Source organism: Lepidochelys kempii, chromosome 2 (assembly GCF_965140285.1).
Source record: "Lepidochelys kempii isolate rLepKem1 chromosome 2, rLepKem1.hap1, whole genome shotgun sequence".
Taxonomy (NCBI): domain Eukaryota; kingdom Metazoa; phylum Chordata; order Testudines; family Cheloniidae; genus Lepidochelys; species Lepidochelys kempii.
The window spans coordinates 272,306,045-272,332,783 of NC_136381.1; the positions used below are offsets into that span (position 1 = coordinate 272,306,045).

General features: G+C 47.5%; 1 protein-coding gene across 1 annotated transcript in view; it reads right to left on the reverse strand.

Annotated features, from left to right (window-relative positions):
* Positions 1-26,739, reverse strand: part of DRC11L (dynein regulatory complex subunit 11 like) — an 82,899-nt gene that overhangs the window by 53,503 nt on the left and 2,657 nt on the right. Inside the window, exons 3-4 of the mRNA XM_073329700.1 lie at positions 2,353-2,472; positions 1,339-1,527 (exon numbers count right to left, since the gene is read on the reverse strand). Of these exons, the coding sequence (XP_073185801.1) occupies positions 1,339-1,527; positions 2,353-2,472 (309 nt within the window). The remainder of the gene's footprint in view (positions 1-1,338; positions 1,528-2,352; positions 2,473-26,739) is intronic.

A 26,739-nucleotide genomic window follows, 5' to 3' on the forward strand; every position in this document is an offset into this window, starting at 1 on the left:
GGCATGTAGGTAGGAATAGCAGTCAGTAGGTTTCCGGTATAGGGTGGTGTTTATGTGATCGTCGCTTATTAGCACTGTAGAGTCCAGGAAGTGGATCTCTTGTGTGGACTGGTCCAGGCGGAGGTTGATGGTGGGATGGAAATTGTTGAAATCCTGGTGGAATTCCTCAAGGGCTTCTTTTCCATGGGTCCAGATGATGAAGATGTCATCAATATAGCGCAAGTAGAGTTGGGGCGTTAGGGGACGAGAGCTGAGGAAGCGTTGTTCTAAATCAGCCATAAAAATGTTGGCATACTGTGGGGCCATGCGGGTACCCATAGCAGTGCCGCTGTCTTGAAAGCAGGGAGTGTGGCTGGAGCCCAGAAGGGAGAAATGGGAATAACCAGGCAGTGGGGAGCACAGCTCAGATCTGATTTCTGGCTCCCCAGGCACCCAGCAGCCGCCTGTTTGCTGGGTATCCTGTGCCCTCCGCCCCCACGCTCTGGTAGGGTTGCCAACTTTCTCATTGCACATAACTAAACACCCCTGCCCCGAGGCCACACCCCTTCTCTAAGGCCCCACCCATGCTCGCTCCATTTCCCCCTCACTCACTTACTTCCACCAGGCTGAGGCAGAGGGTTGGGGTGCAGAAGAGTGAGGGCTCTAGTTGGGGGTGCAGGATCTGGGGTGGGGCCAGGGATGAGGTGTTCAGGGCGCGGGAGAGGGCTCCGGGCTGGGACATGGGGTTGGGGGGGGTGAGGCTCTGGCTGAGTGTGTGGGCTCTGGGGTGGGACCGGGGATGAGGAGTTTGGGTTGCAGGAGGGGGCTCCAGGCTGAGGCAGAGGGTTGGGGTGCAGGAGGGTGCAGGGTGCGGGAGGAAGTTTGGGTGCGGAAGGGGATTGGGCTGGGGCAGGGGGTTGGGGTGCAGGAGGGAGTTTGGGGTCCAGGGTCCCAACAGCACTTACTACAGCTCCCAGGAAGTGGCCACCAGCTCCCTGCAGCCCCTAGGTGCATGGGCGGCCAGGGAGGCTCTGCACACTGCCCTTGTGCCTGCAGGCGCCACCCCTGCAGCTCTCATTGGTCGCAGCTCCCGGCCAATGGGAGCTGTGGAGCCAGAACTCAGGGCTGGGGCAGTGCTTAGGGGGCGGAAGGACCTAACGGCTGCTTCCAGGAGCCACACGGAGCTAGGGCAGGCAGGAAGCCTGCCTTAGCCCCGAGCCCCCACTGCACTGCTGACCGGACTTTAACAGCCCGATCAGCAGTGCCGACCAGAACCACCAGGGTCCATTTATGACCAGGCGTTCTGGTCAGAAAATGGATGCCTGGCAACCCTACACTCTGGGCCGGACATATCCTTACCTTTTGGATGCAGATGGCGGCCTGCTCACGGTCAAGCTCCTTGGCCCCACTCTCCTGGGCCCTCCTCTCTCGCTCCTCGTCCCGCCGGATCTCCCACATGAACTTGGAACGCAGGCGGCCCTGGCGCATCCGCTCTGCCATCTGCACCAGCTGCACGGCCTCGTCCCGCAGCATGGCAGGCCGGGATGGCTGCGGAAGCAGGGCACAATGAGGGTCAGTGAATCTGTGCCCTGATCCAGCCCATGCCAGCCCCAGCCACAGGCACCAGCCCCAGCGAGAGTGCCAGGGAGAACAAAGCCCGCATGCCCCATGGCCAGCCCCAGCCCCAGGGAGAACAGAGCCCGCACACCCCATAGCACGCCCCAGCCAGGGCACCAGGGAGAACAGCCAAGGGGGGCCTGCTGCACTCTCTCCAGGCTTGCCCACAATTCCCTATCAAACCCATCCAGGGCCAGTCTCAGACACCTCATACATGGGAAACACCAGTAACAGGAGGCCATGGTCCCTGGTACAGCTCTATATCCCTAACAGGCCCTGATAGAGCCCCCACTTCCTGCCCTGCTCCGCTCTGGGAGCACACCCGGCTTCACAAACCTCCAGCCACCCTCCTTTGCAGAACATCCTCCCCTCTTCCCCCTCCCCCCGCTGGCCTGATACAGACCCACCCTCCTTTCTGCCCTGCACTCTCCCATGGGCTCCGATACAGCCCTGCCCCCACTCCTGCATCTCCCTCCACAGGCCCTAGACCGTCCTCATTCCCCCTTCTGCCCTGCACCCACCACCGGCCCTGGTACGGCCCCACCCCTCTCTCCTGACCCAGGCCCATCCTGGTGCAGACCCCACCTCTCTTACCTGGGACTGTCCGGCACTCTGCTGAACTCTCCCTGCCCCTCCCGACACCCCACCCATCCACTGGGGCCTAGCCCAGCCCTGCACCTCCAGCCCCTCGTACTTCAGGTGACTGGTGGGAGTCTCCTCGGCAGAGAAAGGGGCAGCCGGAGGGCAGGCACTCACCCCACAGGGCATGCCAGGCTCCACCCGGGCCAGGATCTCAGACAGCACCTGCTGACGCTCCTTCAGGGCCTTGGCTCTCTGGTTCACAAAGTACTTGGGGATGGGCACCTCCATGTCAGCCTGGGGGGAGAGCACAAGAGCCTCCCCATTAGTTCCATCAGCCCCTGGCCTCACGGCCCCTCCACCCCAGCCCTCACACCCAGCCCCCGCACTAGGAGCTCCCTCTCCTGGCCAGAGGTGTAGCCACGGGTGGGCCACAGCCCACGCACTTAGCATCCAGGCCCATCCCTGCAGCCCCAGCTCTGCTCCGGCCCAGGCACTTGTCCCGCTCCACTGTCGGGCGCTCCAGCCGGGGAGCGGGGTCAAGGGCTCACCCCGCTCCGCTCGCTCGGTACTCCAGCCTGCGCATGGGGGCTTGCGGGCAGGCAAGCCCTCATGCCCCGACACCGCTCCCCAGCTGGAGCACTGGGTGGGTGGGCAGAATGGGGCAAGCCTCCGCGCCCTGTCCCTGCTCCCTGGGTGTGCACCTAGGCTGCAGAGGGCCCTTGGCCAGCATGTCCATCGCCCCCAAGGCTAGCTGGAGAGGGTGCGGGGAAGCAGTCCCAATTCCTCCAGCCCCCACATCCCCTGTCATTGCCCACACATCTGTAGTCAGGGCCCACCCACCCAAGTGTCCCACCCTGGCTATGCCACTGCTCCTGATGCGGCCTTCACAAACCGGCTGTTGCCACCAGCACAGTGTTATGAGTAATGGAGTTGCTATGATGCAAGAAGCTCTAGCCTCCTCACACCACTCAGCCCTGCTCTCCTCTCCCCTCGCTGGTCTTGCTGGGCAAAGGGGAGCAAAGAGCCCAACAGCTCAGTGCAAATCTTCTCTCTCCTCTCCTCCTGTGAGCAACAGGATGTACCCCACTCCTGCCCCTCCCACATCCAAATGTGCCCCTGGAGCTGCCCCCCAAACCTGGGAAGCAAGGGAGGGAACCCCGTGTCTGCAAATTACTTGCTTAATTATTTGCTCCATTATGTTTCCGGGTACTGAAGTTAAGATGACTGACCTATAATTCTCCGGGTTGTCCTTATTTCCCTTTTTATAGCTTGGCACTATATTTGCCGTTTTTCCAGTCCTCTGGAATCTCTCCCATTTTCCATGACTTTTGAAGATCACCGCTAATGGCTGAGCTAGCCCATGGAGAGTCCGAAAAGATAACGGCCACTCCAATTGCCCAGACATTTGGCACCTAACAACTAACAACCATAGATGGCCCACTCCCTTAGGAAGCCAGTGGGTGTGACCAGCTGGAGAACAAAGGGCTAAGAAGAAGGTGTGACGGGTTGAGTCACAGAGATCCCCTTGGGACTGCCACCTGGTGGGTTGGGACTGCCTCCGAGCCCATTTTCCCTGGCAGCTTGGGACTTCAGTACCCCGCCTTGTTGGGCCAGACACAGTAGCCTGCTACAAACCCAGGCCCAGGTCCGAACCACATCCCCCAAAAGCTGCAGGTTTAACTGAAAACAGCTAAAGAAGTGCTGCTGTCTCCAACACACAGATACCCCGTTCCCAATGGGGTTCATAGACTCATAGATATGTAGGTCCAAAGGGACCATTATGATCATCTAGTCTGACCTCCTGCACAAGGCAAGCCACAGAATCTCACCCATCACTCCTACAAAAAAAAAAAAATCTCACACCTATATCTGTGCTATTGAAGTCCTCAAATCATGGTTTAAAGACTTCAAGGAGCAGAGAATCCTCCAGCAAGTGACCCGTGCCCCATGCTACAGAGGAAGGCGAAAAACCTCCAGGGCCTCTTCCAATCTGCCCTGGAGGAAAATTCCTTCCCAACCCCAAATATGGCGATCAGCTAAACCCTGAGCATATGGGCAAGATTCATCAGCCAGATACCCAGGAAAGAATTTTCTGTAGTAACTCGGATCTCACCCCATCTAATAGCCCATCACAGGCCATTGGGCCTATTCACCATGAATATTTAATTACAAAAACCATGTTATCCCATCATATCATCTCCTCCATAAACTTATCGAGTTTAATCTTAAAGCCAGATAGATCTTTTGCCCCCACTGCTTCCCTTGGAAGGCTATTCCAAAACTTCACTCCTCTGATGGTTAAAAACCTTCGTCTAATTTCTAGTCTAAATTTCCTAGTGGCCAGTTTATATCCATTTGTTCTTGTGTCCACATTGGTACTGAGCTTAAATAATTCCTCTCCCTCTCTGGTATTTATCCCTCTGATATATTTATAGAGAGCAATCATATCTCCCCTCAACCTTCTTTTAGTTATGCTAAACAAGCCAAGCTCCCTGAGTCTCCTTTCATAAGACAAGTTTTCCATTCCTCAGATCATCCTAGTAGTCCTTCTCTGTACCTGTTCCAGTTTGAATTCATCCTTCTTAAACATGGGAGACCAGAACTGCACACAGTATTCCAGGTGAGGTCTCACCAGTGCCTTGTATAACGGTACTAAAACTTCCTTATCCCTACTGGAAATACCTCTCCTGATGCATCCCGAGACCGCATTAGCTTTTTTCACAGCCATATCACATTAGCGGCTCATAGTCATCCTATGATCAATCAATACTCCAAGGTCCTTTTCCTCCTCCGTTACTTCTAATTGATGCGTCCCTAGCTTATAACTAAAATTCTTGTTATTAATCCCTAAATGCATGACTTTACACTTCTCACTATTAAATTTCATCCTATTACTATTACTCCAGTTTACAAGGTCATCCAGATCCTCCTGTAAGGTATCCCTGTCCTTCTCTAAATTGGCAATATCTCCCAGCTTGGTATCATCCGCAAACTTTATTAGCACACTCCCACTTTTTGTGCCAAGGTCAGTAATAAAAAGATTAAATAAGATTGGTCCCAAAACCGATCCTTGAGGAACTCCACTGGGAACTTCCCTCCAGCCTGACAGTTCACCTTTCAGTAGGACCCGTTGTAGTCTCCCCTTTAACCAATTCCTTATCCACCTTTCAATTTTCCTATTGATCCCCATCTTATCCAATTTAACTAATAATTCCCCATGTGGCACGGTATCAAATGCCTTACTAAAATCTAGGTAAATTAGATCCACTGCATTTCCTTTGTCTAAAAAATCTGTTACTTTCTCAAAGAAGGAGATCAGGTTGGTTTGGCACGATCTACCTTTTGTAAAACCATGTTGTATTTTGTCCCATTTACCACTGACTTCAATGTCCTTAACTACCTTCTCCTTCAAAATTTTTTCCAAGACCTTGCATACTACAGATGTCAAACTAACAGGCCTATAATTACCCGGATCACTTTTTTTCCCTTTCTTGAAAATAGGAACTATGTTAGCAATTCTCTAATCATACGGTACAACCCCTGAGTTTACAGATTCATTAAAAATTCTTGCTAATGGGCTTGCAATTTCTTGTGCCAATTCCTTTAATATTCTTGGATGAAGATTATCTGGGCCCCCCGATTTAGTACCATTAAGCTGTTTGAGTTTTGCTTCTACCTCAAATATGGTGATGTCTACCTCCATATCCTCATTCCCATTTGTCATGCTACCATTATCCCTAAGATCCTCTTTAGTCTTATTAAAGACTGAGGCAAAGTATTTCTTTAGATATTGGGCCATGCCTAGATTATCCTTGACCTCCACTCCATCCTCAGTGTTTAGCGGTCCCACTTCTTCTTTCTTTGTTTTCTTCTTATTTATATGACTATAGAACCTTTTACTATTGGTTTTAATTCCCTTTGCAAGGTCCAACTCTACTTGACTTTTAGCCTGTCTCACTTTATGAGACATGTTCTGACCTCAATAAGGTAGCTTTCCTTGCTGATCCCTCCCTTCTTCCACTCCCTATATGCCTTCTGCTTTTTCTTAATCACCTCTCTGAGATGCTTGCTCATCCAGCTTGGTCTACAACTCCTGCCTATGATTTTTTCCCCCTTACTTGGGATGCAGGCTTCCGATAGCTTCTGCAGCTTTGATTTAAAATAATCCCAGGCCTCCTCTACCTTTAGATCCATAAATTCTTCAGTACAATCCACTTCCCTAACTAATTTCCTTAATTTTTGAAAGTCAGCCCTTTTGAAATCAAAAACCCTAGCTGCAGATTTATTTTCATTAATCCTTCCATTAGGTTTGAACTGAATTAGCTCATGATCACTTGAGCCAAGATTATCCCCTACAACCATTTCTTCTGTGAGGTCCTCACTACTCACCAAAACCAAATCTAAAATGGCATCCCCTCTAGTCGGTTCAGCAACTACTTGCTGAAGGAATCCATCAGCTATCGCATCTAGGAAAATCTATTATTATTACTAGCACTCGTCCTCCAGTCTATATCTGGGAAGTTAAAGTCTCCCATGATCACACAGTTTCCATTAGTATTTACTTTATTAAAAACATTAAAAAGGGCTCTATCCATATCCAAATTAGATCCCGGCGGTCTCTAGCCCACCCCAAGCACTATCCCAGGGGAGGCTCTAATAGTTTTCTTCCCCAATTTAATTTTTGCCCAGACGGACTCAGTCATATCCATTTCATCGCTTCTTATTTCTTTACGTTCTATCTCATCCTTGATACACAATGCTACTCCACCACCTTGACCTTTATTTCGGTCTTTCCTAGACAGCACAGACCCCTCAATACCCGTAGCCCAGTCGTGACGACTCTTCCACCCTGTTCCTGTTCTCCCGAGAATAGCTGGTTTCACTTCCTGCACCAGTCGCTCTAGTTCCTCCATTTTGTTACCCGGCTCCTCGCATTCGTGTACAAACATCTTCATTTTTGCTGTTTGGCCTCACTCACATTCTGTACCCGATTAGGCAGGTCATTCTACAGCCCGTAGAACCTATTAGACTTGTGTCTACACTGCCCTTCCTCCTACCCACGGCTGTATCCACTCTTACTTCATTTTCTTTCCTCTCAATGCTAAAATCCGGCGTGGAGATTACCTGGACATCTCCCAACCATCTCCCCCAAATTCCTAGTTTAAAGCTCTCTTAATCAGTTGTGCCAGCCTCCATCCTCGAAGTCTATTTCCCTCCCTACTCAGATGAAGTCCATCCCGAGAGAACTGACCTCTGTCCCTGAATGCCTCCCAGTGGCCATAGATCCCAAAGCCCTCCTTATAGCACCACTGCCTAAGCCATCTGTTGATAGTCATAATCTCGTCACACCTTTGTTGCCCTTCTCTAGGAACAGGCAGAATCCCACTAAAGATCACCTGAGCCTCAATTTCCTTAAGCATCTTCCCCAGCCTAGCACAGTCTCCCTTAATACTTTCCAGTGAGAATCTAGCCGTATCATTTGTTCCCACATGAAGGATAATTAGGGGATTCTTTCCCGCTCCCTTTAGAATCCTTTTCAACCTCAGGTCTACATCCCATATCTTAGCAAACCCCTTGTTCTGTATAAAGCTTATACAGGGTAAGTTCATAAATTGTTCGCCCTCTATAACACTGATAGAGAGATATGCACAGCTGTTTGCTCCCCCAGGAATTAATTACTTGCTCTGGGTTAATTAATAACTAAAAAGTGACTTTATTTAATATAAAAAGTAGGAATTAAGTGGTTCCAAGTAATAACAGACAGAACAAAGTAAACACCAAGCAAATTAAATTATCAAGCAAAATAAAACAAACACACCCAGGTCTAAGCCTAGTACAGTAGGAAACTAAACACAGGTAAATCTCACACTCAGAGATGTTCCAATAAGCTTCTTTGACAGACTAGACTTCCTCCTAGTCTGGGTCCAGCAATCACTCACACGCCCGTAGTTAATGTTCTTTGTTCCAGTTTCTTTCAGGCATCTGTTTAGGGTGGAGAGGCTATCTTTTGAGCCACCTGAAGACAAAATGGAGGGGTTTCCAGAGGCTTATATAGTCTTTCCCTTCTGGGTGGAAATCCCTCTCTTCTCCTGTGTAAAATCCACTCCACAAGATGGAGTCTCTAGCCACCTGGGCAAGTCACAAGTCTATGAAAAGATAGTTTGAATGTTCCCAGGAAAACTTAGATGTGGATTGACGTCTCCCAAGGTCCATTGTTAGCTAAATACTCCCTATTACTTGACTAACCCTGTAACGATGCTGGTTCTGGTGGGACCCAACTGAGAGTGCCAATTCAGGACAAACTGCTTCAAGCAGGGCAGTTACAGCCCAAGGCTGGGGTTTTTCCACCTCTAAGGCAAACCAAACTAGCCAAATAAAGCAGACTTTGGTTTTACCCCACTGGCTAACCACAAGTCACACAAGCAGTTCCCTTAGACACTCCAGTTTCCCTGTATCTCCACCAGTGCCACTCGTTATGGAGATAAATGGTTATGAAAACCAATACCCCAGTAAAAGAACAAAGGTTCTCTCGATCCCAAAGGATCAAGCCCCAGACCCAGGTCAATATGGAGAAAGAAGAGGTTCGGGACTATTTAGAAAAGCTGGATGAGCACAAGTCCATGGGGCCGGATGCGCTGCATCCCAGAGTGCTAAAAGAGTTGGCGGATGTGATTGCAGAGCCATTGGCCATTATCTTTGAAAACTCATGGCAATCGGGGGAGATCCCGGATGACTGGAAAAAGGCTGATGTCATGCCCATCTTTAAAAAAGGGAAGAAGGAGGATCCTGGGAACTACAGGCCAGTCAGCCTCACCTCAGTCCCTGGAAAAATCATGGAGTAGGTTCTCAAGGAATCAATTCTGAAGCACTTAGAGGAGAGGAAAGTGATCAGGAACAGTCAGCATGGATTCACCAATGGCAAGTCATGCCTGACTAATCTAATTGCCTTCTATGACAAGATAACTGGCTCTGTGGATGAAGGGAAAGCAGTGGACATGTTGTTCCTTGACTTTAGCAAAGCTTTTGACACCGTCTCCCACAGTATTCTTGTCAGCAAGTTAAAGAAGTATGGGCTGGATGAAAGGACTATAAGGTGGGTAGAAAGTTGGCTAGATTGTCGGGCTCAACGGGTAGTGATCAATGGCTCCATGTCTAGTTGGCAGCCGGTATCAAGTGGAGTGCCCCAAGGGTCGGTCCTCGGGCGGGTTTTGGTCAATATCTTCATAAATGATCAGGGAGGATGGTGTGGATTGCACCCTCAGCAAGTTTGCAGATGACACTTAACTGGGAGGAGAGGTAGATACGCTGGAGAGTAGGGATAGGACACAGAGGGACCTAGACAAATTAGAGGATTGGGCGAAAAGAAATCTGATGAGGTTCAACAAGGACAAGTGCAGAATCGTGCACTTAGGACGGAAGAATCCCATGCACCACTACAGACCAGGAACCGAATGGCTCGGCAGAAGTTCTGCAGAAAAGGACCTAGGGGTTACAATGGACAAGAAGCTGGATATGAGTCAACAGTGTGCCCTTGTTGCCAAGAAGGCCAATGGCATTTTGGGATGTATAAATAGGGGCATTGCCAGCAGATCGAGGGATGTGATCGTTCCCCCTCTATTCAACATTGGTGAGGCCTCATCTGGAGTACTGTGTCCAGTTTTGGGCCCCACACTACAAGAAGGATGTGGAAAAATTGGAAAGAGTCCAGCGGAGGGCAACAAAAATGATGAGGGGACTGGAACACATCCCTGGCTGGGATGATTTAACTGGGAATTGGTCCTGCTTTGAGCAGGGGGTTGGACTAGATGACCTTCTGGGGTCCCTTCCAACCCTGATATTCTATGATTCTATGAATATTCATAACTTTAACTATAAAAATGATACACACATATAGACAGCATAATCATAACCAGCAAACCATAACCTTGTCTTAGACACCTCATTTGACCCCCTTTATACAAGATTTGGTGCCACTACAGGACTTTGGTTGCAACAATGATCTGTACGGTCCCAGCTTATGTCAATAACATCACAAACTCCTTCACACTATGTTGACCAAATCTGCCTTATGTGCTTCCTACAGCAAAAACTTTCAATACAAGCATAGAGCCAACGCTCATAACTTCAGATATAAAAATTATACATGCATACGAATAGGATGAATACATTCAGTAGCACATAACCTTTGCAAAGATATGTTACATGGCATATATAGCATAAGACATATTCCAGTTATGTCATATTTACACTCATAAGCATATTTCTATGAAGCATTATGGGGTGCAAGTCTCTGGCAGTAAGTTCAGGAGGAGCATGTGACTTTGGACACTGTTCATGGCAGAGGCAGTACATGTAAAATCCTTGTTTGTCTCTGGTCACACCCATGTTCAGTACCTTTAAATCTTATGATGTCATTCATAGGTGTTCTAGCAAGGTTTGGTGTTCCTGGACCCCGGATGCCTGAAAACAGGTTGGGGTTTAGTATTGCTAACAGAATGCAGACAGTAATATCTGTTAAAGTCTAGGTGTCTTGGCATTTAGCCCCCAATGCCATAAGGCGGTGTGCCTCAGTTTCCCCTTCCACACAGCAGCATAGACCTGTTATGCTTTTGCTGCTGTGCCAAGCTTCCAGCCTGTTTACAGGTATAAGCTGAAAAGCAACATGCTTATGGGACTGTCTTGTCACCATTGCTAGCATGTACAAAAGTTTTTTCCACAAATCAGGTATGTCCCACATCTTTAAAGCGTTTACCACTAGTATTAACTCCTTTGACTTGACCCATAGATGAAGTAGCAAAAGACACAAGATTCTCAGCAAATCTTCGACAGACAGGCTTTGTTCTCACAATTTAGCTTGTTTAGCGTCTATTGCATTTCCCAATTCCTTTGTGTACCACGGTAGGTGCTCTGATGCAGATTCTTCTTCCTCTTTCGAGAAGGCTTTTAATTCAAGCATGTGTTTGAGGCTTTGGCAAGGAAAGGGTGCACTGCAACCATGCCTGCCCTCGGCCCCTCCCTCTGGAATTTCTGTGTGTCAGACCCCACCCCCTTGTAAAGGTTTCAGAGTAACAGCCGTGTTAGTCTGTGTAAAGAGCCCTGTTAGTCTGTGTAAAGAGTTGTCACTTTGGATGGGCTATCACCAGCAGGAAAGTGAATTTGTGGTGGGGGGTGGCGGGTGAGAAAACCTGGATTTGTGCTGGAAATGGCCCAACCTGATGATCACTTTAGATAAGCTATTACCAGCAGGACAGTGGGGTGGGAGGAGGTATTGTTTCATATTCTCTGTGTGTATATAAAGTCTGCTGCAGTTTCCACGGTATGCATCCGATGAAGTGAGCTGTAGCTCACGAAAGCTCATGCTCAAATAAATTGGTTAGTCTCTAAGGTGCCACAAGTACTCCTTTTCTTTTTACCCCCTTGTAAAGCTTCACAAATGCAGAGTTTTTCTGTCCCCAGCCTTGAAGATAGGGGTTTTTTTACAAGGGTAGCAGGAATAACATTATTTAATGGAGTGCTTTGGATCGGTAAGATTCCCTCGGTTACCCCACTTTCTGCCCCCAACAGGTCACCTGGGTGGACCTTCCCCTCCAGGAGATCTGACCCCCAGTCTTCCCTTAAAACCTGATTCACAGAAGAGGGGTCTGGCATTTTTCACCCTCCTCCTGGTAAAAAGCCTCCCTACAAAAGGTTGGCAGACCCTCTGGTCTCCCCTCACCTTCTATCTGGACTTCCCTCTCTGGGCTCCCCTCTGGGCCAGACACTTCTGTGTCCCCCAAAAGGAAAGGTGACCCTGGTCCAGCTGTGGGCTCACAACTACCAGCTATGACAGACCCTTCACTGGCCAGCAAACCATGCCCCCCACCCCTCCATTTCCCTGAGGTTGGGCTTGCTTCCAGCTAGAGTCCCTGGGGTCTGTTCCCACCACAGCAGTCACCAGGACCCCAACTTCCACCTTTGGGGTACATCTCTGTGCACCCCAGGGCAGGACCCGTCCCCTGCCGACCTGCAACTTCCTGGCAGTCGGGCCTCGGTGGGATACTCCCCACCCGCAGCGAGATGACAGGACAGGAGCTGGCTTTATCCACCCCCTCCCGCAGGGACTTGCCTTGAGCCCCCGGGGCTACTGGCACTGCTTGACCATCCAGTCCCCTGAAACTGCATTTTCCACTGTTACAGAGGAATTAAAGAGACTCTCCCCTATTTCCCCAGCAGAACATGTGGCTTTACCCTCCCCTCTGGAGCTTTCAGCACAAGATTCCTTCTTGCTGCTAACAAACCCTGAGACAAATTTTGCCACATCAAGGAAATCATTTCCCAGTAGAAACGGTGCAAAATTGTGTGCCACTGTTGCAAGAGTCAGCTCAGTCTGCAAATCACCAGTTTCCATGTGCACCGTAGCTAAAGGTGCAAGGACTTTGTAACCTCTCATCCGTTCTAATTCTGCCATTTTCCCAGGCAACAAATCCTTCTCCTGGATCAGGTCCCTCCTGACCACAGAAATCTCTGCACCCGTGTCCCTTAAACCATGGAGTACTTTGCCATTAAATTTAACAGCATGCATCGTGCACACTGCTTGGTTGTATAGAAGCAACATTTACAAATCCTGTGTGGAAAGAGGCTTTGAGAAGCAGCAGCTTCATGTGTTACCTGCTGCCTGTTCCCACTCGGCCAAGGACATTTATTCCTCAAGTGCTCAGTGGACTTACAATTCTAGCACCTCTTGGGCTCTTCTGCTTGTACAGGAGATTTGGGACGAGTAACAGGGGAATGGGGAGGTGAACGCCCAGCCTCCTTTTTCCCCCAGGGGTAAATCGGTGATTCTGCTTTCCACCAGCCCTGTGTCCCTCTGCCCCTGGTTTCTGTTTAATGGCAGCTGGCGACGGCTCAAAAAAGTCTGCAAACTCAGCCAATCCACCCACTGCATCCACCTTTTTGTCCCACAAATACTGTTTTACATCATCACTGCACATATTCAGGAATTGTTCCTGAGAAACCAAATCACACATTCCTTCAAAGCTTGTAATGCCTTTTCCCCTTACCCAGTTATCTAACAAATCTCTCATTCCATTTACATAAGCCACATTACTCAATCCAGATCCCCTCTTAAAACTCCTGAATTTAACTCTGTAGATTTCAGGTGTAATCTGAAACTATTTCAAAACCAGTTCCTTAAATTTACCATAGTTTGAAGCATCATCAATAGGCATCTTATTGAATATGTCCAGAGCTTTTCCAGTCAATTTTGCCATCAATATAGTCATTTTTTGATCGTCAGGAATTGCATGGAGGGTGCACAGTCTCTCAAAGGTGATGAAATATTGGACTCATCATACTGTGGACATAATCGTTCCCATTTGTGGATTTTTGGGGAAGTTGAGCCAGCTGCTGGAGGGTTTTGTCTCTTCCACTGCATAACAGTCAGTTCATGCTTCTGGGCCTCAATCTGGGCCTGTATTTCTCTGTCTTTTAACTCCAGGGCTAGCTGCTTCGCTCTCTCCCCTTCTCCTGCCTTTTTTTGGTCAGCCTCCAGCTGCCTGAGTTCTACGGCTCTTTTGTGAGCAGCTTCCTCCCTGGCTGCCTCTGCCTCCATAGCCCTTCTGTGTGCAGTCTCCTCCCTGTCTGTCTCTGCTTCTTTGAGCTTCAGTTGAAACTCATGGTCCTTTGCCTTCTCTTCTGCTTCCAGTCTGGCCAGCTCTAGTTTTGTAGCTGCCTCACGGGTAGACATTTTCCTGCTTTCTTATGCTTATTTCCCTCACCCAAAATAAATAAACAGAAAATAACAAACCAGTAACCACTTTGTCTGTTCTCCATCCACCACACCCAAAACTCACTTAAAATTACTACCAGTGTCTCAAAGCAATCAACTGTGCATAGATCCTGCTCGACTACATCACTGTGATGGGCTAAGTCAGAGATCCCCTTGGGACTGCCACCTGATGGGCTGGGACTACCTCTGAGCCCATTTTCCCTGGCAGCTTGGGACTTCAGTACCCCACCTTGTTGAGCCAGACACAGTAACCTGCTACAAACCCGGGCCCAGGTCTGAACCACGTCCCCCAAAAGCTGCAGGCTTAACTGAAAACAGCTTAAGAAGTGCTCCTGTCTCCAATACACAGATACTCCATTCCCAATAAGATCCAAACCCCAAATAAATCTGTTTTGCTCTGTATAAAGTTTATACGGGGTAAACTCATAAATTGTTCACCTTCTATAACACTGATAGAGAGACATGCACAGCTGTTTGCTCCCCCAGGAATTAATTACTTGCTCTAGGTTAATTAATAACTAAAAAGTTACTTTATTTAATATAAAAAGTAGGAATTAAGTGGTTCCAAGTAATAACAGACAGAGTATGCATCCAATGAAGTGAGCTGTAGCTCACAAAAGCTTATGCTCAAATAAATTGGTTAGTCTCTAAGATTCCACAAGTACTCCTTTTCTTTTAGACAGAACAAAGTAAATTACCAAGCAAAATAAAACAAAAACACCCAGGTCTAAGCCTAGTACAGTAGAAAACTAAACGCAGGTAAATCTCACACTCAGAGATGTTCCAATAAGCTTCTTTGACAGACTAGACTTCCTCCTAGTCTGGGTCCAGCAATCACTCACACCCCCGTAGTTACTGTCCTTTGTTCCAGTTTCTTTCAGGCATCTGTTTAGGGTGGAGAGGCTATCTTTTGAGCCAGCTGAAGACAAAATGGAGGGGTTTCCAGAGGCTTATATAGTCTTTCCCTTGTGGGTGGAAACCCCTCTCTTCTCCTGTGTAAAATCCACCCCACAAGGTGAGGTCTCTAGCCACCTGGGCAAGTCACATGTCTATGAATGATTCAGCTTTTTGCAGGCCAATGCCATTGTTTACATGTTAGCTTGAATGTTTCCAGGAAAGTTTACATGTGGATTGGTGTCTCCCAAGGTCCATTGTTAGCTAAGTACTCCCAATTACTTGAATAACCCCTTCACACTATGTTGACCAAATCTGCCTTCCTACAGCAAACACTTTCAATACAAGCATAGAGCCATCGCTCATACGTTCAGATATAAAAGTGATACATGCATATGAATAGGATGAATACATTCAGTAGAACATAACCTTTGCAAAGATATGTTACATGGCATATCTAGCATAAAACATGTTCCAGTTAGGTCATATTTACACTCATAAGCATATTTCTATAAAGCATTATGGGGTGCAATGTCACAGAAGGCCAGGTGACAATGTTTGCCAGGAACAAGGAGAAAGGATGGGCCAGGTGAGGTTGTTGAGTGCGGGCTGCTGGAAGGAGGAAGATGCTCCTGGACTGGGACTAAAGAGGGATCAGAGGGCTCTAGGACTAACCCAGATGGACTGTGCTATAACTTTCTGTTCTCTAGGTTAATTAAAAAGAAAAGGAGTACTTGTGGCACCTTAGAGACTAACCAATTTATTTGAGCATGAGCTTTCGTGAGCTACAGCTCACTTCATCGGATGCATACCGTGGAAACTGCCTGGCATGCATCCGATGAAGTGAGCTGTAGCTCACGAAAGCTCATGCTCAAATAAATTGGTTAGTCTCTAAGGTGCCACAAGTACTCCTTTTCTTTTTGCGAATACAGACTAACACAGCTGTTACTCTGAAACCTAGGTTAATTAAGGATTTTCTGCACTGTGTTCTAGACATCTAATAAACCCTTCTGCTTTTACAGCGCTGGCTGAGAGTCACTGCAGATTAAGAAGGTGGGGATGCATTGCTCCCTTTGGCGGTACAAGTCTCCCTCAAGTGCCCATCTCAGGTGGACTCACTGAAGGGAGCTCACGGCGTGAAGCAAGGGTGCTGAAGGCTCCGAGGTTCAGCCCCAGGAGGCAGTGAAGCCAAGTGGCTTGCCCTACTGAAAGAGTGTGACCCTAAGGCGGTCTGGCTCCCTGAAGGCTGTCTTCCTGGGACTGTTCCAGAGCACTGAATCTGTGGCTCTGTAATAACCTGCATTCCTTGATTAATCACTTTGCATTTGATTATACTAAAATGGATTTTGTTTGAATGGGCTCAACTTCTAAATTCCCTCTAAGCTGCGTGGGCGCACATCAGCCTATTAAGCACCATGCAGGCACTCAGGACTGCAGCAGGGAGAGATGCGCCTCCCGCAACCCGGACCTGCCGCAGACGGGGGAAGAGGCACCTATACTGCAGCTCCAACCCCAGAGCTGCCGCGGTGGGGAGAGACGCCTCAGTTTCCCCTATGTATGGCTTAAGTATCTAGGTGGTGGGATAAGGATGTGTGAGCTTGCAGAGACCTAGAAGGCAGGTGTGCGTACCATCTGCACAGAGAATGGCTGACACCCTGTAACCTAGCAACCTATGGCCCCCTCTTCTGGAAGGTGTTGGGAACAGAGATCAGGTGACCTTTTTGCCTGGGAAAGGGACAAAGGACAGAGGAGGGGCTATAAAGGGTCAGAGGCTGGGCTGGTGGAAACTAGTCTCAGTCCAAAACCAGGAGACTCAGGGAGGGGGGGCGCAGAGCCCAGGGTTCTGGGCACAGGCCCCCCGCCGATGGTCTCTGCTGAAGGTTCCTGATTTCTGTGCTAACAAGGTCTGCTCTATGCTGTATTCTCAACGACTAATAAACCCTTTTGTGTTACACTGGCAGAGTGTCACTGCAGGTTAGAGATCAGGGTGGCATTGCTCCCTCTGGGTGTGGAGGCCCTGGGATCCAGATAGGATTGCCAACCCTCCAGGATTGGCCTGGAGGCTCCAGGAATTAAAGATTATGTCATATGATTAAATCTCCAGGAATATGTCCAACCAAAATTGGCAATCCTAGGTCCAGAGCAAGTGGACTCCCTGAGGGGGCCCACAATGAGTGACAGGTGGGCTGGAGGCTCATAGAGGTGTGGTTCCAGGAGGCGGTGGAGCCCAGGGCTTAGCACCCGAGAGTGAGTGGACCCCCGAGAAGGGCTATTGCACTAAAGGGAAGGGTCCTCCCAGGGACCATATGAAGCAGAGGTCCTGTCAGGGTTCCCCCCGCAACTCTGAGGTACAGATCATAGAATATCAGGGTTGGAAGAGACCTCAGGAGGTCATCTAGTCCAACCCCCTGCTCAAAGCAGGACCAACACCAACTAAATCATCCCAGCCAGGGCTTTCTCAAGCCTGACATTAAAGACCTCTAAGGCAGGAGATTCCACCCCCTCCCTAGGTAACATATTCCAGTGCTTCACAACCCTCCTTGTGAAAGTTTTTCCTAATATCCAACCTAAACCTCCCACACTGCAATGTGAGACAATTACTCCTTGTTCTGTGGGGACCCACATGAAAGACCCTCTAAGCTTATATTCTACCATCTTAGGTTAAAAGTTCCCCAAGGCACAAATTCCTTTCCTTGTCCTTGGACGCTATTGCTGCCACCACCAAGTGATTTACACAAAAATTCAGGGAAGGGTCACTTGGAATCCCTATCCCCCCAGAATATCCCCCCAAGCCCCTTCACTCCTTTTCCTGGGGAGGCTTGAGAATAATATACCAACCAATTGCCTTAGCAATTTGAGCACAGACCAAACCCTTTATCTTCAGGATACTAAAATCAATCAGGTTCTTAAAACAACAACTTTATTTATAAAGAAAAAAAATAAAAGAATCACACCTGCAAAATCAGGATGGAAGGTAACTTTACAGGGTAATAAAAAGATTTAAAACACAGAAGATTCCCCTGTAGGCTCAGCTTCCCAGTTACAAAAACAGGACTAGAACTACCTCTGTAGCATAGGAAAATTCATAAAACAAAACGACAGATAACCGAATGCATTTCTTTGCCCTACTTACAATTTCTGTGGTTTTAGATGGAGTATTCCAGGTATATTTTCAGGAGATATTGTACCTGCTCAGCTTCTCCCTCTGTCCGGAGAGGGAACAACAAAAGAGAACAACAAATCCTTCCCCCCCACCTTCCCAATCTTTCCTCATTGGTCCTTCTGGTCAGGTGCCAACTAGATTATTTGAACTGCTTAACCCCTTCCAGGTAAGGCAATCCAGTAGTTGCCAAGGAGAGATTTTATGCTACTGCATACGTAAAGGTTGCTACCCTTTCCCCATTCATGACAGGGCCTGTGAGTCTGAGACAACTGGCATTAGTTTCCTGTGCTTTCATTTTTTATCAGCTTTTCCATTATTTTGCCTGGGGTTCATGTCAGGCAAACTGGTCTATAGGTACCTGCCCTCTTTGAAAAGGGGCAATGGGAGCTCTGTTCCAGTCCTTTGGAATTTCTCTGTCATGGGACAGCTGCCCTTTATGGGGCATGAGGGGTCAGCCTGTCTGTGACTGCCTTATGAAGGCCCCACTTGGGGGCAAGTGGCTGCCTAGTAAGTGAGCACCTGAACCCAATAAAGGTTACCTAAGCTCAGAGAGGGGATCTCCCAAGGGAGACAGGGAAGTTCTTATGGAGAGACGCTCCCAAGAAAGGGCTGAGCAGGGAGCCTAAAGTAGTGGTTCTCATTGAGGGGTATGCATACCCCTAGGGGTACTCAACTTACCTAGATCAGTGTTTCTCGACCTGAGGGTTGCAGCCCTGGGGTTTGTGTATTACAGGATAGGGTTAGGGGGATTGCAAGTGCAGGGCTGGCATTAGGCGGTGGTAAGCAGGACAACGGCCTGGGGCCCCATGCCATAGTGAGCCCCCACGAAGCTAAATTACATGCTTCAGCTCTGCCCTCAGGCTTCAAACAAGGCTCACACATGAAAACAGCTCAAGTATCCCCCTGAACTGCAAGTACAATATTTATATTCTACTCTTTCATAATTATATGGTAAAAATGAGAAAGTGAACAACTTGTCAGCAATAGGGTGCTGTGACATATTTGTGTTTTTGTGTCATTTTGTAAGCAAGTAGTTTAAGTGAGGTGAAACTGGGGCTTACGCAAGACAAACCAGACTCCTGAGAGGAGTACAGTAGTCTGGAACGGTTGAGAACCACTGACCTAGAGGATGAGCTCTCTAGCAAACCCCCCAAAATGGGGAGCCTCCTAGCCAGCGAGGCTGCAGTCAGCAGGTATCCAAGAGGGCCTAGTCACAATCCAGGGTCTCCCAATCAGGGTCCAGAAGCCTGCCCTGGTGAGGATCAGCCGCTGTCCCTGGAGAAGAGTCACAGTGGATGGACCTCCCTGGACCCTGGCTCCAGAGAAAGGCCTCTTGCCTTTATCAGAGTAAGATCTAACACCAAGGGCAGAAACCAGAACCAAGAGAACCCCTGGGGAAGAACCTGGGTAGAAGTAGGCATTAGACTCAGGTGGGAGACAGACTAAGAACGACCTTGTCAATCAGCTGGGATGAACATTTTGTATATATTCTGCATTGACTTGTCTGTTAATACATGAAACGCTTCCAAGGGGGTGCTCTTTAGCAGCTAATAGTCTGTTTAGTCTCATTCATTCATTTTCAAACTTTTTGTATTGGTGACTCCTTTCACACAGCAAGCCTCTTACTGGGATGCCCCTTATAAATGAAAAACAGGGGTTAACTTAATGAGGGATAATAGCTGTCAGCCCCACAGAGCTGACACCCCACAACCCCCATCTTGCACCCCTGTGAGAGGGTCACACATGCCAGTTTGAGAACCCCTAGTCTTATTGCTGTGCTATCCCAAGTGATGGGGGGTGGTAGACTCAAGTAGGGGTTTACCTGCAATACCATACCCATTTGCAAAGAGAAGTCTGGGTCAGCCTGAAATGATGACACCACGATATCCCAACATTTACTAAAAATTAACACCAGCAGGGATGAGGTCTCCCCAGCCAGCTCTTTTAGAACAGTTGGGTGCAAGTTAATAGATTTCAAGGTCAGAAGGGACCATTGTGGATCATCTAATCTGACCTCTTATGTAACACAGGCCGTCGAACTTCCACAAAATAATTCCTAGAGAAGGTCTTTTTAGAAAAACATCCAGTATAGATTTAAAAATGGTCAATGATGGAGAATCCACTACAACTCTTGGTAAATTGTTTCAAGGGTTAATTACTGTCACCATTAAAAAATTATGCCTTATTTCCAGTCTGAAGTCTAGCTTCAACTTCCAACCCCTGGATCATGTTAGAACTTTCTCTACTAGATGGAAGAGCCCACTATTCAGTATTTGTTGCTCATATAGATACTTATAGATTGTAATCAAGTCACTTCTTAACCTTCTCTTTTGGAAGGATCAGTTCTGGGTCCAGTGTTATTTAAACATCTTTATTAATTACATGGATGTAGGAAGAGAAAGCACATGGACCAAATTTGCAGAGGACACAAAGCTGGGGTTTGGGGGGTAGGTGTGCAAACACTTTGGAATATAGAGCTAAAAATCAAAAGGGATCTTGATAAATTGGAGAACTGAGCTATAGACAACAAAAATGAAATTAACAGACAAATGTGAGGTGCTACACTGAGGGAAGAACAAACAAATGCATAAAAACCAGAATGAGGGATAACTGGCTTGGCAACAGCACTGTGGATCATAATCTCAACATGAGTCAACACTGCAATGCTGTTGCAAAAAAGCAAATGCAGGTTTTGGTTACATTAACAGAGGCATAGCACACAAGTCATGGGAGGTGATAGTTTCGCTTGGCACTGGTTAAGCCTCAGCTGAAGTACTATGTCCAATTTTGGTCAACAATATATAGAAAGGATGTACAGAAACTGGAAAGGATCCAGAGGTGAGACACAAAGATGATCAAAGGTTTCAGAGTAACAGCCGTGTTAGTCTGTATTCACAAAAAGAAAAGGAGTACTTGTGGCACCTTAGAGACTAACCAATTTATTAGAGCATAAGCTTTCGTGAGCTACAGCTCACTTCATCAGATATGTTTCCACGATATGCATCTGATGAAGTGAGCTGTAGCTCACGAAAGCTTATGCTCTAATAAATTGGTTAGTCTCTAAGGTGCCACAAGTACTCCTTTTCAAAGATGATCAAAGGGATGAAATGCAGACATGTGAGCAAAGGCTGAAGAAACTGGGTATGTTTAGTTTGGAAAAGAGGAGATTAAGAGGGAACATGACAGTCCTCAAATATTTGAAGGGCTGCCATGAAAGATGGAGAAAAACTGTTCTCTCTTGCCACAGTGGCAGGACAAGAGACAATGGGTTCAAACTACAGCACAGCACATTTAGATGAAATCTCAGAAAAAAAGCTTCCTAACTGTAAGAACAGTCGGACAATGGAACAGAGGCCTAGGGAGGTTGTAGAAGCTCCTTCACTGGAGGTTTTCCAAAGGAGGTTGAATAGCCCTGTCTTGGATGGATCAGACACAACAAATCCTCCATCTTTGCAGAGGATTAGACTAGATGACCCTTGTGGTCCCTTCTAACCCTATGGTTCTAGGATTCTCTTTGTTAAGCTAAACAGAGACACTGATTGAGCAGTTTGAATCTAATCCTTTAAGCATTCACATGGCTCTTCTCTGAACCGTTTTCAATTTAATCAACATCCTTCTTGGATTGGGGACACCAGAATGGAACACAGTATTCCAGCAGTGGTCACACTAGTGACCAATACAGAGGTAAAATAAACACATGTTCAACTGATTATCCACCACTCCCCCAAAATCTTTTTCAGAGCCACTGCCTCCAGGATAGCACCCCCATCCTGAAAGTATGGCCTACATTCGTTAGTCCTAAATGTATACATTTAGCAGTATTAAAAACATATAGTTGGTTTACACCCAGTTTACCAAGTAATCTAGATTGCTCTGTCAGTAAATGTCTTCTTCCTCGTTTACCATTCCCCCAATTATTGTGTCATCTCATCAGTGATGAGTTTGTTTTCATCTAGGTCATTGATCAAAATATTAAATAGCATAGAGCCAAGATTGGTCCCTGTAGAAGCCACTGAAAATACACCTGCTTGATGACAATTCCATTTTTACAATTACATTTTGCGGCCTATCAGTTAACTTGATTGTAAATGGATTAAACACTGGCTATCTAGCCCTGCTGATTTAAAAGTGTTTATCCCTAATAGATCCCATCTAACATGCTCCTTCGTTACTAATGGACTGGAAAATATTTCAGGATTCTCATGTGATAGGAATACATCATCCTGCTTCTTTCCAAATACAGAATATTTATTGAACACTGCTGCCTTTTCCGCATTAAAAATTTTACTGTTACCATCTAATTATACCATTGTTAGAATTTCTTGTGTCCTTAATATACTTTTAAAAATCCTTCTTATTGTCCTTAGACCTGCCACTCTCAGATTTTTTCCCTGATGTCTTTAGCTTCCCTTATCAATTTTATACACTTCACAACTTCTCATTTATATTGATTGCTATACATATTCCCCATTTTCTATTTGTTTTATATTGCTTTCTTATTGCTAATTGCTGCCTTCACTTCCCCATTGAAAGAGGATGGGCTTTTAGCCAAAGTTGTCCTCTTTCCTGATTGTGGAACCATGGCTTTTTGGTCATCTAATAAACTCTCCTTAAAGAGCTCCCAATTTTCATTCACACTGTCCTGTTTAATTTGTCTCTTGCAATCAGTTTCACTCAGATTTACCTATGGGAAATTCACTCTTTTGAAACATCAAGTATATACATTACAGGTAAGAACTGTCCTCTGTTCACCCATAATAAATGCAATCAGGTCAATGATCACTGGTCCCTAGGCAACCAACAGCTTCCAGTTCAGTGATTAATTCGTCTCTATCCAGCACAATGGATAGTTACTTCATGTTGGCTGTAATAACTTTTGTGTTAGAAAATAATCTACAACTTTCAGAAAATCTACTAATGTTTTACTACTGGCCATGCAACCTCCACCAAATGAAAGTACCCCATAACACCACACTTTCTTTTCACACATTACAGAAAGGTGCTTATCCACATCCTGTTCTCTATTTTAATTTGATCATAGAGATATCAGGGTTGGAAGGGACCTCAGGAGGTCATCTAGTCCAACCCCCTGCTCAAAGCAGGACCAATCCCCAACTAAATCATCCCAGCCAGGGCTTTGTCAAGCCTGACTTTAAAAACCTCAAACGAAGGAGATTCCACCACCTCCCTAGGTAACGCATTCCAGTGTTTCACCACCCTCCTAGTGAAAAAGTGTTTCCTAATATCCAACCTAAACCTCCCCCACTGCAACTTGAGACCATTACTCCTTGTTCTGTCATCTGCTACCACTGAGAACAGTCTAGAGCCATCCTCTTTGGAACCCCCTTTCAGGTAGTTGAAAGCAGCTATCAAATCCCCCCTCGTTCTTCAATTCCGCAGACTAAACAATCCCAGTGCCACTCAGGTTTGGCCTCCATCATGATGGATGAGCAGCTACCTGGGCCACACCTGAGTAGTGCTGCACTCCTGTGTGCCTGGTCATGACACCACTTTTCTCTTCAGCGTATCTCCCTCTCCTCCCAGTTTAGTGTCATCTGCAAACTTGCTGAGGGTGCAATCCACACCATCCTCCAGATCATTAATGAAGATATTGAACAAAACCGGCCCCAGGACCGACCCTTGGGGCACTCCACTTGATACCGGCTGCCAACTAGACATGGAGCCATTGATTACTACCCGTTGAGCCTGACAATCTAGCCACCTTATCGTTCATTCATCCAGCCCATACTTCTTTAACTTGCTGGCAAGAATACTGTGGCATGAGAGGCTGCAACATTGCTGGGGTTTGACCCAGTGGCTCCTGTCTGACATTTGGGGATGGGGACAGGGATCCAAGTTTGAGCGTTGCAACTAGGCTTATTGGATTCCAGTGCCACTCAGGTTTGGCCCTCCATCATGATGGATGAGCAGCTACCTGGGCCACACCTGGGTAGTGCTGCACTCCTGTGTGCCTGGTCATGACACCACTTTTCTCTTCAATGTGGCCCACATCATGTGAGTACAGCTGGGCGATGGGAGAGAGTGGAGCCGTTGGTCAGCCAGAGTCAGGAGCCACCGCTCTGGATTGGGAGCGGAGTACTCCACCACAGGTCCAGGCAGTGAGTGGCTAGCTATGTCCTATGGGTGGTGGGCGAGGGGCTTGGGGGCTATAGGGTGAGTGGGGAATGGTAGGGGACTACAGGGTGAAGGGTGGGGGTGCTTTGGGGTGCTGGAGTCGGGAGCTGTGGACAGTGGGGCCGAAGTGTTGGGGCTGGCGTGTGCATCAGGGCTGATGAGATGGGTGGTGGTGGTGGAGGGTTGCTGAGGTATGAGTGGGGCATTCAGGGGTCTGTGGTTGGCTATGCGTGAGATGGGGCTGGTTTGCTGAGCAGTCCTGGGTCAGCACAGGAGCAGAGCAGGGGTTTGTTCTGAGAGCCAATGGGGCCTGTCATTCTGTGTTGCTGTTTCAGAGGGACAAAGTGTCTATGAAACAAAGCGGCTTGAGAGCTCAGACGCTTGCTTGCCTGTTGCCCGTGGCCGCAAATCTACTTCTTGTCAATTGTAGTTGCTGCTCTGTGTTTATCTTAAAGATTTCAAAGCTATCTAGCCGATAGTGCTGGCACCTCTTCTTGCCAGGTGTTAACAGCGGATCTTTGCTGCTTCTGGGCAAGCTTAGAAAACAGATTCCTTCGTTTCTGTGATTAACCTGACAATAAATCAAATGAGAAGGCGATCGCTTAATTGTGATGTATGGAAAAGTTGATATTATCCAAGCCATCTTTGGCTGTGCCTTGCTACTTTGTTTTAAAGTTCAGCATGCAGTTTGTTGATACCACATTAGTAATAAATACCCATCATGTAAATCCTCATCATTGCTGATTTTCAGTTAGGTAAAATTTTCTGATAATGTTAGTTAGCTTTTGAATACGAGTGTTTTATCTTATGGTGTTACCACACACAAGAGTCTCCAAAATCTGTTTTACACATGACAGAATTATCAACATGAGTCCTATCATTTCTGCAGGCCTCCTGCACTATTAAAATTTAGCACTACATGATGGGTCTTACCTACAGCTCAGCACCTTTCTCAAAGGTCAGGTGAGCCCAGCTGCCTCAGCCACATCCCTAAAGGCCCTGCCTTCCTTATGTAGGCAGAGCTGTCAGAAGGCTGTTTCTCCTCCTGCAGTTTTTCTCTCCAAGCTGCTGGGTCCTGCTCACCTTGAGGCAGGCTTCTTTTCGCTTTAGGCTCTAGTCTTGGGAAAATAGGCCTGTTACCTACCTTCCTGTCCCTCAGCCAGGTTATTTTCCAGTTACCTGTTCACCCATTTTTCCCTTAAGGACCCTTGCCATTATCACTGGAGATGCATTATCTCGGTCATTGTTTCCTTTCCAGTTTGTTCCCCTTTACAGCCTCCTTTGATTCAGCTCCATGCAGTCACCCAGAATAACATCAGGCCAGGAGACTGTGTTACATATAATGTTCATCCAAACAGTACAGATTTCACTGTTCTCCATAGCATTACTGAAACCTGGTGGGACATGTCACATGACTGGAATCTTAAAATCAGGAGCGCAGGCCACAGGGATATGCTGGCCGCCGCTTCCCACAGCTCCCATTGGCCGGGAACGGCAAACCGCAGCCACTGGGAGCTGCGGGGCGCCGTGCCTGCGGACTGTCAATGTAGACAAAATGTCTCGTGGCCCGCCAGCAGGTTACCCTGAGGGCCACATGCTGAAGTTTGCTGACCACTGTTGTAGACCTTCAAGGGCATTCACTAAGGGCAAGTCATGCCTGACTAATCGAATTGCCTTCTTTGATGAGATAACTGGCTCTGTGGATGAGGGGAAAGCAGTGGACGTGTTGTTCCTTGACTTTAGCAAAGCTTTTGACACTGGCTCCCACAGTACTTTAGCCAGCAAGTTAAAGAAGTATGGGCTGGATGAATGGACTAAAGGTGGATAGAAAGCTGGCTAGATTGTCGAGCTCAATGGGAAGTGATCAATGGCTCGATGTCTAGTTGGCAGCCAGTATCAAGTGGAGTGCTCCAAGGGCTGGTCCTGGGGACAGTTTTGTTCAACATCTTTATTAATGATCTGGATGATGGGATTAATTGCACCCTCAGCAAGTTCACAAATGACACTAAACTGGGAGGAGAGGTAGATAGAATACAGAGGGACCCAGACAAATTAGAGGATTGGGCCAAAAGAAATCTGATGAGGTTCAACAAGGACAAGTGCAGAGTCCTGCACTTAGGATGGAAGAATCCCATGCACCGCTACAGACTAGGGACCGAATGGCTCAGCAGCAGTTCTGTAGAAAAGGACCTAGGGGTTACAGTGGACAAGAAGCTGAATGAGTCAATAGTGTGCCCTTGTTGCCAAGAAGGCCAATGGCATTTTGGGATGTATATGTAGGGGCATTGCCAGCAGATCGAGGGATGTGATCGTTCCCCTCTATTTGACATTGGTGAGGCCTCATCTAGAGTACTGTGTACAGTTTTGGGCCCCACGCTACAAGAAGGATGTGGAAAAATTGGAAGACGTCCAGCGGAGGGCAACAAAAATGATTAGGGGACTGGAACACATGATTTATGAGGCGAGGCGGAGGGAACTGGGATTATTTAGTCTACAGAACAGAAGAATGAGGGGGGATTTGATAGCTGCTTTCAACTACCTGAAAGGGGGTTCCAAAGAGGATGGATCTAGACTGTTCTCACTGGTAGCAGATGACAGAACA